The following is a 14,352-nucleotide window of genomic DNA, read 5'->3' as shown; positions in this document are numbered from 1 at the left end:
TCTTTTCGAACGTTTTCAACAGTTTTTATCAATTTTTATAAAATAAATAATTAATTGGCGTTATCTGAAAACTGTTTATGTCAGCTTGATACCAGTAGCAAAAATGTGACATTTCTAATAAAAAAAGCGCTACACTAGGCTTATTTGATTTTGTTATTTATTATGTATCGTTTACAAGGGAATATAAGAAAAGTATTAGCAACAGTTTCATACAAACATTTTGAAATTAATATTTCTAAGTAATGACCTATCTGGGAACCACTGTGTAACGGTCTGTAGTCCATACTGTCATTAAGGCTGCATATATCATATTGCGTTATGCTTTCCCATTCTTCTTTAAGAACCAATAAGCGAAGTTCATTTAATGAAGCTGGGACCGCTTCGCGACCTCTAACCCTCCTACCAAGCATGTTCCAAACGTCGAACATGATGGGCAGTTCATCGTAGTATATAGTTCACAATAATCACTAAAGCCGGCTTGTCATATTGAAAAATAACTTCAAAAAGAAATGATAATTGAAAAAATTGCAAATTGCTGGTGTCAAGTTCATTTCGCTATTAAAAATTAACCAAGGCATATATTGATATGATCCAAAAAACAAAATGCTCAGGAGACATGGTTCTAACCGTAAAATTATATTTTAAGAAAATTTACATACGAAATTATTGCACAGGGTATTTTAAAGTTAAGGTAAAAAAACAACTCCTCGATTAACCCTGTATAATATGCCAAATACTAAAGTTTATAAAAAACTGAGTTTAAAAATTAAAGTTGATATAATTATATACAGGATGCTAAAAAATTCATGAAAATAGGGCTAAAAATAATAAAAATATAACACTTTAAATTTGACCAAACATTTTTCCGTAGCGTTTTTTTTTGCATCTGTATTTATACAGCATAAAGGAAATGACCAAAAAATTCATTGAAAACTAAGTAGCATTAGAGACGTATATCTAAGAAGTTTTCAAATTACTGCTACTCCCTACTATTAGTATCTATAGATAAGTTATTTAGCTCAAAATTAAAAGCATTTTCTTTTATGTTGTTTGAAATAGCTTATATTGAGATCATATTTTTTCTAACTTCCAACTTCTTTTCTAACTTCAAACACTTTCAATTCGCCTGTGATAAACAGAAATATCAATTGGTATTCACTAAAAAATCATATTAAAGTTAATTCAACTTCGAAACACAATATAACTTCGGTCTGAAAGTTTTCAAGAAACACCACCAGAATCCGATGTATGTCCTCCATTTCCAGCTATCATTTCTGAACTGTTGCTAGAGTTGTGACAATGGGTACAATGCAAACATACGTTACATGCACCAAGTTTCTTTGCTAGAATTGATCGAAACTTGAGGGCGGGTCCTAATTTCATTCCCATAGTGTTGGTAAGATGCTCTTCCGTTAGTAGGGGTAGCCCGCTACCATCAATGCTTTGATCACGGAAATTCTGAAAAAAAAACATAGTACGTTTAGTATAAATATACAGGGTGTAAACGAACCAGGGCGTAAAAATCAGGAGGTGATCGGTTTTACAAAAATAATGGCGACTTTTCCATAAGTCCGCATTTTTATAATTTAAACGAATTATAACCAGATGCTGTTGGACGGTGGATGGTAATATCGTTGATTGAAGAAATAAGAAGATGCACAACCTTATGGGCGATTTCGTGGCACAAAACCTGTCCGAGATGCACCTGGCGATACCGTTGTCGCTAGTCAACCTGTCCGAGATTTAGTTAGCTCTGCGCAACGTATAAAGAATTTTTTACCCTGTACTTACTTTCAGTCGACAGAGTGGTCGGCTGCCGAAAAGTGTTGCCAGAACTACGGATTAATCCGTAGATTTACCGATTTTGGGTACAGTACGTTAATAATACGGATTTTCTATCATTAAACAATTTAATATAATATTATATGATTAAACAAAGATATATTATTGCAAAAAATAGGGCCAACTAAACGACTCTTACTGAAGAAATGCAAGATATTAGATTGCATTGTCAAGGAAGGAAGAATATGTAACATTTCTGTTCCATACGTAACATTCCATTTGCTGTTCCAAGATTCAATATTACAGAGGTTAAAAAATCAAATAATGAGCTTTGTAGTGAAATGGTACCAAGAACGAATAAAAAAATCAAACCATGTACGAAATAAAAAAAGTAAATGAACTTAAAGAGAAAAATAATTTGTGTGTAATGTGACTGAAGAGTATAGGCAGAGACGAACAAACGTAGAGAACAGGGCCATGTAAGTGAAATATTCAAAATGGTTCCAGCAAAAGTTTCCCAATTATGACGGGTGATGGCGCTGATCGTCAAGATTTTTGGACAGGGATTTTGCTTACCGACAATACGACGTGAGCTACGACCAGACCGGACCAATCAGAATGATCAGTCTTTCTTGGATATTTGCCGCGGAAGTGTGTGTTAATTTCTGTTGTGATAAGTGTGGTTGTGTTTGCAGTTTGATTTTTCGGTTTTGATATTATGTTAAAATTAATTTTGAAGTATTGTATCACCTGTTTTTATGTAATAGTACTTTTTTTAGTTCTATGATCTGATATGTTATGATTTGTTAATGTTTGTTTAACAATGTTATACCAAAGAGGTTATACTCAATACCAATTTGCATAGCCTAACTTTTTTTATCAATAAACTTTGTAGATTTTCAGATTATTTAATTCCTTTTGTTTCCGTTTGTAATTTTATTTTTAAGACATATTATGTGATTGTTTCAGATAATATGTTTTAAAAATAAAATAGCAAATAGCGAATAAAAATAATTAAAATAAAAAAGTGTATTTTACAATTCTCCCCGGCACCGCACCCCTTTGGCTAACCTGTAAATGTCAGCTTTGTCGAGAGATGGCGTTACGAAAATGGAACCGATTTATTACAAGGAACTTGGTCTTCTTTTTCGTTAGTATATTCTGTGGTAGAGAAGCGACAAATACCGTCGGCACTACTGAAGTAGGGGGGACCAAGTTTTGTGACCTTCAAATTGGCGTACCTGACAGATAGCATGTTTATAGTAGTTTATGTTTCTAGCTACACTGAGAGAAATTCAATGAAGGCAAAAGAAATAAGAAAAGTTGTACACTGAAAAAAACATGTGTTCAGTAAAAAGTATATTAGAAATATTTAGGAATCATATTGAATAGTAACTCTTTTTTAAGATTTAACGGTTTTCCGCGATTTATGGATTTACTGCGTTCTAACCATTTTCTAACATATTCCTTTTAGAGAGACATTTTCAAATCATATCTGATAATATTGTTTGTTTCGAAATTAATATTTGAAAGTGTGTTTTTAAGTAAAACAATTTTAAGAAAAATTCGAATATTTATCAGCTGTTATCACAAGCGTTAAACCAAACTAAAAAGTAAATAACATGATACAGTTGAGGGTTGGAACTGGGGTATTAAAACAGCAAAATAAAACACCAATTCTCCATAATACAATAAAACACTTTACATCAGTGCATCAGCAGATGATTAAAAAACATAATATCTTTATAATATGAGAACAGAGGTGGTAGATTAAATTTGCAAGAAAGAAAACCCAGTAAAGATTCAGCGGTAACCAAAATTGTTTTTTTTTAATTTTCAAAGTATCTCGGTTATTCTGGACTTGTTTGAAAAACGATAAAGAGAAAATATGCTTTATTTATCGAGGTCTACCAGCCCTGAAAATATTTGCACTTATTTAAAACTCACTCTATATATTAAAAAATCATATTTTACATAAAATCCATATTACATTTAAAGATAACACAACTCAAATCAGGGCCGTATCTAGACCAAAATTTCGGGGGGGGGGGTACAAAACTGCTAGGAAAAAAGCATAATAAAAAAATCGCTTTGGGCTACACTCAAATCTTAATTGAAAATAAAATGTTAAAAAAGGAACAGGCAAAAATTATTAATTTTAAAGGATAAACTGGTCTTTTCACTGGAAAAACGATTGACTCGATATCGATATTTATTTCTCTATGTACGCTTAATAGAGCAAGTCCTGTCAATCGCTCCTGACCTGTAGAGTTACGTAGAAAGTCCTTCAATCGTCTTATGCCGCAACCGCACATGCAGCATTTAGCGAACTCCGAGCGCTCGTCAACTACCGAACGCTCGTGATCGGACTTCGCCTTTCCATCCACACATGCGGGCTCTGATAGCAACAACATAGAGACGAGCGCTCGTTCTCGTCGCCGAACTCCGACTTCCTCATCCACACACATAGGAAATCGGCGAAACCCCGATCGGAGATCGCCGAATACCGCATGTGCGGTTGCGGCATTAGGGTTGAAAAAGACCTTTCTGGTGTAGCTGTTGACACTGGTAGAGTTGCTAAGATCATTAATAAAATGTATATATTTGGAAATATACACTGGTTACACTCCGATTATCGTTTCGATGGCGTTTTTAGGTCGGTCGACTGCAGGTAGTTGCTTCCATTTTTGCCGCCACAAGTCTAGTTCTGCCGCTAAAGTGTCATAGTCCAAGAATTCTTTGTCTAATAGCAGAACAATAACAAACGTTAATCACGTTAATGACCAGCAAAACACACAATATTCAAAATCTTGTCCTTGTCAAACTTTTGCTGTTTTAAACACTTGAATGTTGAAAGTCGAAAATCGAAAATGGCATTTGCTTTCAAAGTGGAAAAGTGAGGTTAGGGTGTATAATGTATATTCATCAATGACTAAAGAATACAAGGACAAATAGCACCCGAGACCAAACTGTGACCATTCTTCCAAACAGTGCCGTGGCACATATTTTACTTAACATTGCCGCTTGAAGGGATATTTATATATTTGATATTATATGTTTTCACTACGCCTATGGTGTATCGAGTAGTATCATACTAATTAATTACGAAAAAAAACGTATTCAAATGTTGACAAAAGGTACATAACTAGTATCGACGCATAGTACATATCAAGTACATATAATATCAGAAAAATAATTATCGAATTCAATAAAAAAACGCTAAAAAGGTGTAGGGGACTATTTATTTCCCTATAAAACGTAACTTCTGGCTCTTTCTTACATTGCGCCTTTTACACTTGAAAGCTGAACAAATTACCATTGTAATAAAGTTTATACAAAGTTCACTACACACAACCAACTATTAAAAATCGCTAAAATTGTCGCTGATGACCAGCTGATGATGTCGTTATGTCTAAAAAGTTGGCGTCTAAGGTCACAAATTCTGCTGCAGCCCGTATATGGACGTTACATGTCCTGGTATTCTTTAGTCATTGATATTCATCCATCTTCTTATTCTTCTTTTTTGTTTGGTTCTTACTTACTTACTCAATGATCATTACTTTTTAAAAATTTTCGGCCATAATTTCGGGGGGGGGGGGGTTTGAACCCCCAAAACACCCCCCCAGATACGGCCCTGACTCAAATTAGCGCCGCTATTAAATTATATATGCGATAAAATATTTAATTTTCTAATAGTTTTCTTATCTTTTTGTTTTATTTTGAGGTCCCTATTCGTATATTTTATAGTATAGAATATTTTCAGCCAGATAAAGAGTTTTAGAGCATAGTCTTTTGGAAATTGAGGACATGGGTGTTCCAAATGTTCTTTGTTTATTATACTATACAGTTTTTGTGAAATTGATGGCCCAGTACGAATATTCTCAAAATTAGAATTAAGTAAATATTTTTTCTAATTCATTTATCCATTTATATAACAAGGCTTTTAATTTAAGCCCCCTTTTCACAAGGGGGCAATTTATTAATTTTGCAAAAGGCAGTTTTTAATAATTAAACCCTAAAAACCTGCATCTATTTTAAGTTTTAATAATATTTAGTCCTGAAAGTTAGTTTCTTTCTTTAAGTACTATTATAAGATAAGGTAAGGATAAAATATAGATTAATTAATTCAAAAAAAGATTATTTACACAAATAAAAAAATAGTAAGATTTCAGGACTTATCATTAACAATGGCAACGCTGGTCGTATTCCGAAAACACGTTGAGATGACAGTTAGCATGTTTACCTCCCACTCCAAATTTTTAGGCGGGATTCGTTTTGTAGAAGTGTCTAGCCCTAGCAGTCAACTTGAGTCAACTATTAACCTTGACCAATCAGGTTGGTTAGCGTGGTTATGTGGAGTGTGTTAATTCATTTGTGTTTGTCAAAAACTCTAACGTGATTGGTCGGGCTTAATAGTTGCCTGCTAGGGCTAGACACAAGTCGTTTTGTCGCTTCTCAACGTTTGTTCTTCTCTGGTATAGGCTTGGTGCATTCTCCGCCGGTGCTGCCACCATCGGAGAATATCGTAAATAACTAGTATATACAAATACACCGGTTTAAATAGCGAGTAGGTATACGAAAAAAATATATTATATAGTTATTTTAAAAGTATTAGGAAGTACCGTATGATCGAAAAAAAAACGGCGTCCAGTTGGCTTGGAAATGAACATCGTTGACATTCCCCATATAATTTTGCAAATAAAATGACAGCGATCTTCATTTCATAGCCATCGCTGACGCCGTTTTTATTCGATCATACGGTATAATTTGTGAAAATTCTAAAAATAAAAAAGTAACTTGTATTATAATTAATTATTCCAGTTAAAAAAACTTTTTAGATGAGTTCAACTGCGGTAGCCAGCATAGTTTTCATCACCGGTTTTGATAGTGGAGCATAATCGGGGCTATTTAGGCTATAACGAAATTTTTTAAAGGTATATAATTATAATTTTAGAAGATGTTCATAAAGCATTTAATCAATAGTTGGTTATGTATGTCTATTTAATTTTTTGAATATGTAACGAGCACTTTGTTTACTCACTTGTTTCGTCGAACTGCTTGAATCCATTTTTGCTTTTGATCAAATTGGGGCCGGTGTGAGAAACTATGAAGCTATAAAATGTTGTTTCGGGAGAGTTGAATACATGTTGAATATTCGGGAGAGTTGAGTTATTGAATGTTGTTGCATCCAACAACGCCCTCATTACGCTCTCCTTTACGCGTTAACATTGGAAATTTTATTAACATTTTAGTGTTAATGAGTGTTTTATAGTCTCAATAACTGCACTAGCAAAAAACTAAAATACTTAAATAATATGACAAAACCACGATTTCAATATTATTTTAATGCGATCAACGGACGGCGGACATGATAATTTAAGGTTTTTGCCGTTGTAGCGTTGTGGTCCAAATTTGTTGAAATCAACTGAAATGCACCAAGCCTATAAGCCAGAGACAAATTGAAGAAAAAACACTTCACAAGTAGGCATATAACGTGTCGAACACGTTAAGACTTGAACGGTTATAAAAATATGACAAAATAGAGGGGGTTCCCCCGAAAATGGTGTTGAAACGTTCTATACTTTTTTAATCTTTCTATAATTAATAGTAATTTTTGACATGCTTTATGTCATTTAATAGTACATGACATCTATAAAGATTGATCTCGCCAAAAGTTATCATTAATGTCATTTCCCAGCCGTCTTTGACAGCGTTTTTTTTTCAATAATACGGTATTTATAAAAATTACATACCAAAAAAAAAATGTATGCACATATATGTTAGCATACATTATTTACAATAAGATGAATATCCTTTTTTAAACATTCAAGAAAATCTGTAGCGTGGGCTGCTTCAGTGAACATTGACGTGCACGCGATGGCCAGGTAGAAGTATAATTAGGAACCCTCGGGCACGTGCTTGCTACTTGGATGCCTTGCATTCGACTTTTAGCTTCTCGGTTATTTTCTATACCACTTTGTACCACATCATTCACTATTTAATTTGTAAGGTACAGTGTTTGATATAACGTTTTACAACTATACAAGTAATACTTTACAAAATTAAAGATTGGATTATATTTTAATTTATGTTTTGTCGTATTTATAATTGTTAATTGAAATATTATACCATACTATTAAAAAAATGGCGTCATAGTATTCTTTGACAGGAACAGGACTATCGATTAAAATTGATATAAAAGATCATAAGAGCGAAAATCAAAAATTAATAGTTAATGATAATAAAAATTTGTTATTTTAATGCAAGAAGGTAATTGTTTCTTGATATGTCAATCATTCACACGCAGATGGAGAAAGGGGTGAAAAAATATTTTCACATCTTTCTCCATTCAACCAAACCAAACCAAAGCTAACCTAACCGAAATTATTATCGATTGTTGTTTCAAATGCAACTCTGACGTCGTTTTTTTTTTCGATTCTGATCTACTAATAAATAAATAAAATATTATGTTGATATTGCAATATAACGATAAGATCGAAAAAAAAACGGCGTCAAAGCTGTCTTGGAAATGAAGATCCTTGATTTTATATGTAAAATTATATAAGGACTAGGGTTGCTACTTTTGTCCTTTTTTGAAAGGGATAGACCTTTTTTAGAGCAAATTGTCCTTTTAATTTTTTTTATCTAAAAAGCCCTTTTTATTTACGTATTTTCCCTGAAAAAAATTAATACAAAAGTATTAATTTTTGCGACGTGATTGCAATATAAAAAAGTCATTTTAACGCCTAGGCATAAAAGTACGAAATTATATTATTAGACTGACATAAAGTATGCATAAACCTATGGCATAAACATTGCATAAAGTGTCTAATTCAACCAGTGTAAACATAATTTTTCGATCTATAATTACTTACAGGGTATTACTTTTAAATATTTTTATATTATTTGCAACGTTTGAAATTGTTTAAAAAATTATTTGTGAACGTTTGAAAAAAATAGTATATTCTATATTTATTCGGAGTAAAAATTGCTTCTGTGCCTCACCTGCAGGAGCGCAACTAGACACATACATTTAGGGGGACTCAAGAGTAGAGGGAATAGGCCGATTCTAGCGCAGAATATATGCGCAGAAGATACAGATACACCCCTCCCCACCCCTCATTCTCTGGTTGCAAAATCCCCCTACCCACGATCGTCACTCTATCCTGACCCGAAACGTTTTAAAAGTATTATTTTTTGTCATTTTAACGACTATAGGCATAAAAGTAAAGCATTGTTACGCCTAAGCACAAAAGTACAAAAATATATTATTAATCTGATATTAGGTGTCAAATTCAACGAGTGTACAAATCGTTTCTCGATTACTGTTTGTATTATTTGCAATGTTTGAAATTGATTCAAAAATTATTTGTAACGTTTTAAAAAAATAGTGTTTTATTCGGAGTAAAAATGTACTTTTTGAGCCTCTTTGTAACGTCCGAAAAGTTTACGATGGTATAGCTTTACGATAATCCTTCAAATGTACAGCATCGTCAAAAAAAGTATAATTTCTACTCTTAATAAAACATTACACTATTGTTCGGAAATTGTCTTAAGTCGAGAATCAAAATAGTATTATCTAATGTCAAAATGTCATGTGTAAAGTACTTACTACAAATCAAAATGTCGGTATGAATTTGGAAACATACCAACGTTTCAAAAAAAAAAACAACATATTTTCTGACAACGATTATAGATTTTCGAGAATGAAGATATAGTCTCTATATCAGAAGAACCTAGTTCTGCACTAGTCGGCGAATGATATGTACTCGAAAAGCGAATTTTTGTCACTTATAAATAAATTTTAAAATAAATTCCTGCGTTTAGCGGTCTTATGGATGCACACGAAATTACTTCAAAAATCGGTTCAACATTTAAGTTGATGAATAGATATTTTTATATAGTTATATAAAATTTACAACTATTTTTCGATTTATTATCTGTTATAGAAATATTTTTGATAGTTTTCTAGAATAGATTTTTATAACTTTTACAGTTATTTTTTGATTTATTATAAAGTTTCAATAAAATTAATTTTTTGATTTAAATCACATGATTAAAATTAAAAAAATCACTTGATTTAAATCATGCCAACCCTGGTATAAATATAGACTTTTATGTTTAATGTTGGATCCTGAATACGTACCTGAAGTATTGACATTTTCACATGAATCGCTTCGTATGTACGGTGAGTCAGTTTTTCTGCAGTATTTCAAATCGAATACCCTGTATTCATTAGACAGATTTTTTATTCAAATTAATATTTCATAAAGTACTTTCTAAATCTGAAATGGATATTTATTGAATAATCTTGAAATTAAAAAAAAATTAAACGACAGTGTTTGTCTGCCTTTGTTTTTATTAGGTGTTTTTATAGTGCAAGAAATCCGGGAGGTGTTTTTATAGTGCACCAAACCCCATAGTGCAAGAAGTGCCCACCGGCAAGAAAAATCAAGATTTTGTTGAAGATGTCTTTATTAAGTTCAAAATATTTCATTTTACTTGGCGGATAAGTAACTACATATATTTGATATCAATTTCAACTTTTAGTTACGTAATCGAGGGCGCAATTTTTAAATTCATTGTTGCCAACCATGAACGTAGTCGGCGCCATGTTGACTAACTGGAATATAAATTTCACGCCGGAGATTCAGGTGGTAGCTCTGCTATAAAAAATGTCAAGTTGCCGCATTTATTTATTTATTTCATGACATTGTCATACGTTTTGACACTTTAGTTTTCTATTACGAGTTTTTGATTTAAATAAAGTGTTGTGATAATTTAAGTTTAAAAATGTTTACTAGCAGACTTTGCAGTCGGACAATGTTCTTTTTAGAACTCCTTTTAGTGCGAAGTGGTACAAGATAGCTTAATATCCGTAAAAAACTCAACGCAACTTTATTAGAATATTTTGAACGAGAAAGCGGTAGTAATGGCCCTTTATGTCCCTGAAGTGCGGTGAAGAAGGTCAGTTTTGTTGATGCAAATAATAACTGTTTATATATTTATAATTAATTTATTTTTGTTTCCTAAACTATTTTGATTAAAAGAAAATATATAAAAGTGGGCAACGCTGTGCCAGTCAAGCTTAACCACGTGACTAAAAGTACTGTAATGTACTGTAGATTATACAGGGTCCGGCAATAGTGCGTCGGGCATCTGTAGCTCCTAGAATAAAAAACTTGAGAATTTTGTTTAAGTGCAAACCTAAAGTATGTACCAGGATGTATTTCAGGAAAATATTTTAACTTCTATAGGGTGGCTCAAAAAAGTATGAGTGGACCTGGATGATTTTTTTTAAATGGAACACCCTGTATATTATTGCATTTTTGGCTTCCTTTCAGATCACGTTACATAACCCTAAGATATGAATAAATATATTTCGATAGTTTCAGAGATATTAAAAAATAAATCAAAAATATATATTTTTCAGCCCTTCTTAAAAAAATTATTAAAAATACAAGAACTTTTCTGAAATCAAATTTACATTAGGTATTTACATTAGATGGTCTGTTCTTACTTTGCTATAAATATGAAAATCTTAAATTATACAGGATGTTCAAAATTCTACGCCAAACTTACTAAAATATAAAATAATTTTTCTTCGTTTTTTTAAATGGAACACCCTGTATATTATTATTTCAATAGACGGAGAATTAAAAAATGAACATTTTTTTGTATTTAGAGTATTTCAAAATTTTGAACGGTTTCGCAGATATTTGCGGTTTTATATTTCATATGGCATTTTCCACAGTAAATTTTTATCAAAGCCAACCAATGATTTTTCTCTCATATTTTACCATTGAAAGCGCCATATGAAATAATAACTGCGTGTATTTGCGAAATCGTTAAGAATTTTGAAATACTCTAAATATAAAAAAATGTTCATTTTTTTACTCTCCATCTAATAAAAAAATAATATACAGGGTGTTCCATTTAAAAACACAAAGAAAAAATATTTTATATTTTAGAAAGTTTGGCGTAGAATATTCATATACATCCTGTATGATTTACGATTATCATATTTATAGCAAAGTGAGACCAGACCATCTAAAGTAAATACCTCATATAGTTTTGATTTCAGGACAGTTTTTGTATTTGTAATAATTTTTTTAAGAAGGGCTGAAAAATATATATTTTTGATTTATTTTTAATATCTCTGAAACTATCGAAATATATTTATTCATATCTTAGGGTTATGTAAAGTGATCTGAAAGGAAGCCAAAAATGCAATAATATACAGGGTGTTCCATTTAAAAAAATTATCCAGTTCCACTCACACTTTTTTGAGCCACCTTATAGAAGTTAAAATATTTTCCCGAAATACATCCTGGTACATACTCTAGGTCTGCACTTAAACAAAATTCTCAAGTTTTTTATTTTAGGAGCTACAGATGCCCGACGCACTATTGCCGGACCCTGTATTATTAGAATAATATATTAACACCGATTTTGGGTACAAAAATTATTTATGAAAACCTAAGTTTGGTTACGTTCATTTATGTTATAAAATAGAAGGCGTTCCATTTGAAGTTGTAAACAAATCTAGTTATATATTACTTAGTTTATAAACTATATAACCGGGTGTTTCTCAAAAGTGGCTCACCACAATATCTCTTATTTTTTTCAAATAAAAAAGGGTTTTGGTGTGTTAGTATATGACATAAATTAGGATCGCCTGACTGACTGACGTATTCAAATTGTTTTCGGTCACTTCCTGTTTCACCGGAAATGACTACAACTTTTTAAATGACACCCTCGATATTTTTTACTTCATTTGATAAAAAATGAAATTCTGAATAGAATGACTTATCATAAGTCAATTCTTGATATTTTTAATTAAAAAAATAGCATTTTAAATTTCAATTTAGAGTGCCATGCCCATAAATGTAACGACAATTTGACTCAAAGTACCAAGTGTGTGGCACCAAATTATTCGTAAAAATGTGTTTCCCAAATATGCTACTGAGCCACCCTCGTTTCATTTGAAACAATTGAGTTATGAAGACGATTAAAAAAAAAGGATTTAGTAACTTTTTAACAGGCCAGGACAAGACACGAAAAACATTAGACGATCAAATCTATTTTTCCAAGGCTCCTTGATTATAAGTTTGGCACTCTAGATTGAAATTTAAAATGCAAGCGAAAATGTCAAAAGTTGATAATATGATGTGTCATTCTATTCAGAGTGTCTTTTTCTATCAAATAATGCATAAAAAAATATCGATGAGACCATTTAAAAATCACATGTTGTATTCATTTCCGGTGAAGCAGGAAGTAACTGAAAACAATTAACACGTCAGTCAATCCTCATTTATCTCATATACTAACGTAAAAAAAAATAAAAAAGTTCTAGGGGTGAGCCACTTTTGAGAAACACCCGGTAGGTATAGTGTTTTATAATATTTTAGAGGAGAGATTTCAATATTTAGAATATTTAGTCTTAAAATGGCCATATTTGAAACAACTCTGTATATAGCATTCATTGTGGTATTTTTGGGTTTGAAATTTTATGGCAATCCAACTTTAGTTCAGAAATATACTTATTTGAATCACTCTGTATATCTAGAAAAAAATATGTGCGCTACTATTCAGCCCATATTTTATAAAAATGACTAAAGTGAAAAAGTTAAAACAGAAATCTTGGCAAGGAGCATTTTTGGGGTATCGAGATTGACCTCGGTATTTTTTGGGGTATTGTGATTGCCCTCTGTATTAATGTACGTTAATTATGTGAGTCAAAATGTACCATACGATCGAAAAAAAAAACAGCGTCAGAGATGGCTTGGAAATGACGATGATGTTATTTTATCTCTAACAATCACCATAAAAAATCATTGCTTGTCATTTTTTTACGATCATACATTATCTCATTTTGGTTCAAATTTCTCCCACATGTATTTAAAGTCTTTCTGATTTTAATGAATAAGTTTTAGTTTTATAATTCCTCAATTTGGATTCTTTTTCTTAATTCATGGCCATTGTAAAAGTGAGTGACGCTCAATTTAACAAGCTTTTAATAACAAAAAAAATGTATGTTATATGTAACAACTGTTATTATGGCAAAATTGGCAAACTAATATACATTAAACAATATTTATGTTCAATCACGTAAAAAGCGGCCAAGAAGATGTCGGAATCGGAAGGTATTAAAGAGAAGAATTGTGCATTGCACAGAAATATTACAGTTATGTTACATTTTATCATGTATTCAATAATACTAAATAATTTAACTGAATATTCATCAATTTCACGCTCCAAAATTGTATGAAATTGATCACGAAAATGATTTACTTTAAATGAAACGTACGTGCGATCAGGGCACTTTTGTCTTGGTAATTTATCCGGCGAACGATGCAAATAAATGCATACATTTTCTTTTAAAATAACTTTTCATAAAAGTAAAACAAATATACAGAGTGGTCCGAATTGTATTCCGGAAACTTTGGCAACATATTCTGCACATAAAAATAAGTAAAAAAGTTCGTATAAATGTATGTCCTAAAATGCTTAGTTTCGGAGATACAGGGTGTAGAAGTTTCATTTTTATTTCGATTTTCTCCAAATAAT

General features: G+C 31.7%; 1 protein-coding gene across 4 annotated transcripts in view; it reads right to left on the bottom strand.

The window, feature by feature from the left end:
* Window positions 1-846: 846 nt before the first annotated feature.
* Window positions 847-14,352, bottom strand: part of LOC115885775 — a 135,034-nt gene continuing 121,528 nt past the window's right edge. For all 4 annotated transcript variants that reach the window (XM_030904788.1, XM_030904786.1, XM_030904789.1 and 1 more), the window contains one exon: window positions 847-1,458. In XM_030904788.1, coding sequence (XP_030760648.1) covers window positions 1,222-1,458 — 237 coding nt within the window. In that variant the 3' untranslated portion in view covers window positions 847-1,221. The remainder of the gene's footprint in view (window positions 1,459-14,352) is intronic.

Source organism: Sitophilus oryzae, unplaced genomic scaffold (genome assembly GCF_002938485.1).
Source record: "Sitophilus oryzae breed Bouriz unplaced genomic scaffold, Soryzae_2.0 scaffold_41_pilon_pilon, whole genome shotgun sequence".
Classification (NCBI taxonomy): Eukaryota; Metazoa; Arthropoda; class Insecta; order Coleoptera; family Curculionidae; genus Sitophilus; species Sitophilus oryzae.
This window is presented reverse-complemented; position numbering and strand designations above follow the sequence as displayed.